The 4,345-nt window shown below is 43.9% G+C and overlaps 1 protein-coding gene across 1 annotated transcript in view; it reads right to left on the minus strand.

Moving 5' to 3' along the window:
- The window catches only part of LOC106939601 (charged multivesicular body protein 4b-like), a 5,654-nt gene extending 4,998 nt beyond the window's left edge, over window positions 1-656 (minus strand). The window contains exons 1-2 of the mRNA XM_015022052.1: window positions 444-656; window positions 240-354 (exon numbers count right to left, since the gene is read on the minus strand). Coding sequence (XP_014877538.1) covers window positions 240-354; window positions 444-487 — 159 coding nt within the window. The 5' untranslated portion in view covers window positions 488-656. The remainder of the gene's footprint in view (window positions 1-239; window positions 355-443) is intronic.
- Between the last annotated feature and the right edge of the window lie 3,689 nt (window positions 657-4,345).

Raw genomic sequence — 4,345 nt, forward strand, 5'->3', positions numbered from 1 at the left:
TAGGCTATAATCTGGACAGCGCTCCATTAGGCAGTAAATATGGCCGCCGCAGCGCTCCATTAGGCAGTAAATATGGCCGCCGCAGCGCTCCATTAGGCAGTAAATATGGCCGCCGCAGCGCTTTGTTTTGTGGTGGAAAATTGGGAATCGGCTGTTTGGACGGCGTCTGAAGAAGAATAATCAAACAGCGAACATAAAGTCAGAGCTGAACTGGATCTCTGGTTCTGATTGGGTCTCACCTCGTCGTAATCCTCCCCAAAGCCCACCGGTCTGGAGATGACATCAGAGATCTCCTGCGCCAGCTCCTGCTGCTCCGTGATGTCTGCCATCAGGTCGTCCACCTTGTCGATGTCCCTGCCGGACGGTGGGAACAAAGATTGCGTTTGTACGAAAACCAACAGGAAGTAAGCTCAAAGCAACAGGAAGCAGAACAGAGAGCTTACATGTTCTCGTGTGCAGCCTTCATGGCTTTGGCAGCGAAGCCCATGTTCTTCAGCACCTCCGTGTTGGTGTTGGCGTTCTCTAGCGCCTCCCGCTGGAACTCGATGGTGGACAACGTCCCGTCAATCTGGGCCAGCTGCTTTTCATAGCGCTTTTTCCTCTTCAGGGCCTGGAGAGCCGCTGGGGGTCAAAGGTCACCTTCAATTATTACACCTCCATTAACTTGTCCCATCAATCAGCTGAGATAAATTAACCTGACATAATCAGCTTTTCTTCTGGGACTCTTTTTGAATTTAGACCAAACAGGAAGCGAATCTTTCTGAAACACAGCTAGGTCAGCTGATCAGCAGCAACAGGAAACAGGAAGTCAGCCTGATACTCAAAACTGCTTCAAAACAGACAAATATTGTGAAGCAGTTCCACATTTAAAAATAATTATTCTCATATTACAGAAGTAAAATGACCAATGTCTCATGACTAATGTTGTCGGTTTTAGGATGGAAAGCCTCAAAAACACAGCAAGCAGAACCACCTAACATTTATTAATCAATAATTTAATATGTTGATGTTCGACATAAAACTGTCTTTAAATCATTAAAAGGGCGATATCATGGATTTTCCAGGCATTTAGTGCCATTTTATGACTATGTTACTTGTAAAAATGCTGAATATACCAAATATGACTTCAAAGAAATGAGACTTCCTGCTTTAACCAATTGGGCCTCTGCATCTTTAAGAAGCTCCGCCTCTCTCTGAAGCTCCGACTGAAGGAAGTCGTCCCAACATGGCTCCTCTATTAACCCTTTAACGTTTTTACCAGCGCAGCTCTGAGCAGCAGCTGCTACAGTGAGCTCATCAGGTGTTTGCTAATTGCTGCTGGCTAGTCTAAAGGAGCTGAGTGGGGGAGGAGCTGTGCTTTGAAGGCGAGGCTAGGTCCTCCAGGTGTTTTGGAGCCGAATGGTTGCCATGGAGATGAAAGGGTCTATGAAACAACAAAGACTCGCTGAGTAAAACCAACATGTGGTTGAAGAAATCAAAGTTTTCTCCAGAAGTCGGACGGAGCGCTGTCCACTGTCCTTCTGTCCACCTGTCCACTGTCCTTCTGTCCATCTGTCCACTGTCCACCTGTCCACAGCTCAACTGTCCATCTGTCCACCTGTCCACAGTCCACCTCTCCACTGTCCACCTCTCCACTGTCCACCTGTCCACTGTCCACCTGTCCACTGTCCACCTGTCCATCTGTCCACTGTCCACCTGTCCACTGTCCTTCTGTCCATCTGTCCACTGTCCACCTGTCCACAGTCCATCTGTCCACCTGTCTGAGCCCAGAGGAATAAAACCTGTTTTCCTCATTTCATCACCAGGCCGCCTGCTGGAGGGCATTTTGCCTTTTTATCATTAAAACATTTAGTCTCCAAGTTCACTCATTCTTATTTTGTGAAGGGGTGAATTAACCCTTTCACGTCTGTCTGGGCTCTCAGATATATTGCAGGTAGAACATGTCAAGAATCAGTAATGTTAACCAAACCGTTCATTTTTATTTAAAAGCAAGACATTTCCTCAAAAGTTTTGGATTCATTCTGGGGGTTTTTTAGAGATTCTGTGGTTTGGTCAGGAGTCAGAAAGGGTCAAAGTTCAGAAACTGGATCCAGAATAAATGGAAATATGGTCAAATCTTAAATACTCACAAGCTATACAAATACATTACTGTGTATGTAATACTTTTGGACCATTTTTTGAAAAAACCCAAACATTTCTCGACAAAAAGCTGTTTGTATGGGTGTCCAAAGTGTGGCCGGGGGGCCATTTGCAGCCCAGGGAATGATTTCAGACGATCCTCAATAAGTCAGGCTCTTCCAGAGGTTTGAAACAAAAGGTCAGAGTGAAATTTTCACTGATGTGAAGCTTTAAAAAAAATATACAGAAAATCTAAAAAAGGAAAATTAAAAAATACGACACAAAGCATTCATCTGTCATCAGCCATGTTTTTGCTTTTATTACGTTAGGAGTGCAAACATCACCTGACTTTTAGTAAGAGGCAGAGCAATGCAGTAAGCTTAACATGAAGCCAGTTAGCTACAGCTGAAAACAACCTGAAAAACTTTGTTTCAAATTTACTATTTCTACAGAAATCACACTACTTTGTTTCAATAAAATATTGCTGTTAAACTTATAAAAATTAAAATAGTTTTGTAATTTGATCTAAAATTTAAGCTTCCAAGGTTGACTGGTTTTTATGGATCTGTAGTGAAAGAGAAATGAGAATGTGAGTAGAAAACGTCCTCGGTGAAAACCTTCTTCAAACACGGTTTACTAAACACTTTAAACCAGGGGTCCCCAAACTTTTTCCTGCGAGGGCCACATGACTGTTCCCTTTTCTGGTCGGGGGCCGGTCTTAGTTTTTTGAGACAGAAACCTTAGAAAAGTTTTGTTGACCGGGGGGGTGGGGGAGAGTGAAACTGTTGACCGGGGGGCTGGATTACTGCCGACGACATATTCGCGTTTGTAGATAGATTTTTACCCAGAATGCAAATGGAAAAAAACCGTGAGCGAAACGGTGACTGGTGCTGACTAGTACATTCCACTGAGGGAAACTAAGTTTCATATCTGCTCAAGAGCCCCCCTGGTGGTTGAAGAAAAATCCACATATATAAAAAAAAAACACTGAATGCTCTCTGGTATTGTTCAGGGGGCCGGACCAAATGAGGAGGCAGGCCGGATCCGGCCCGCGGGCCGTAGCTTGGGGACCCCTGCTTTAAACCAAACTCTGCTTCTACCTGAATCTGTGACCTCTGACCTTCAGGACACGTCTCAGATGCAACAAAACAACAGGTTTAAATACGCCTGAGCTTCCCAACCACACATTAGTCACAGCTTATTGATCTGATGATATTTATATTTAGGTTCCTACATGTCCGTGTGGATCCACTGGGAGCCTCACGGCGGCTCTCAGTCCCAGTTTGATTCAATTATTTCAGCATCCAGACATGATCTGAAATGACTTTATGTGACTCTTTATGAGATTACGGCACTGAGTCCAGGTCACTTTCTCTCTGCTGATCCTTTCTGGGAACGAGTCGCTTTTATTTCAAAGCAAAGTGAAGAAGATTCAGATTGTTTTCAGCCGGGATAAAGAAGCTTAGCTCATCAGGCCCCGACAGTTTGCATAAACGTCGTGTCGAGTCTTCTTCCTCTTCAGTCTCATTGCATGGATGCAACAGGCTGGTGAGTGAGGTGAAGGCAGAGGAGTCATCATGCCTGATGTGATCAGAACAGGTTTGGTATGTTAACTCTCTTCTATCCTGCCACAGTTGGAAGCAGAAAACAATCCTGATCATCAGGTTTATGTTTGGAAGTAAATATGCCACCAAAGATGAAGTGAAAACTGCCTATATGAGAACCACTATCAATTTATTAACCAAGCAAAGCAATGAGAGCCCAGAGAATGACAAAGTGGAAATGAATAATAAAAATGTCATAAACAACCATGAACATGGTGAGCATCTGATCAGCAGCTCAAAGGTCAGATAACGCTTGAACTCTGACCCCAAATCCCAGAGGAGTTGAAACAAAAGCTTCACAGCTGCAGCAGATCGATCAGAACTTCAGCGTCTCTCTGCTGACCTGACGGTCTTAAAACAGGAGCAGCAAAAGCAAAGGAGGTGGATTAGCAACTGATGATGTCACAGGAAGCCATACAGAGCTGTTAGCATGCTATGGCTGTCAGACAGCAACAGACTTCAGTCAGAGGCTTCTTTGGTTTTGTTTTGAGACCGACTGCTACTGGAGATCCTTCCCTCCGTCACAAACAGATGCAAATGATTATTAATTTACTTTTGGGTCAAATAAAGTATTTATGAAATGAATTAAATAAACCACATACCCTATTTTTGGGACTATAAGC

This window comes from Poecilia latipinna, unplaced genomic scaffold, assembly GCF_001443285.1.
Source record: "Poecilia latipinna isolate Pla-1442-1.1 unplaced genomic scaffold, P_latipinna-1.0 Scaffold2923, whole genome shotgun sequence".
Classification (NCBI taxonomy): Eukaryota; Metazoa; Chordata; class Actinopteri; order Cyprinodontiformes; family Poeciliidae; genus Poecilia; species Poecilia latipinna.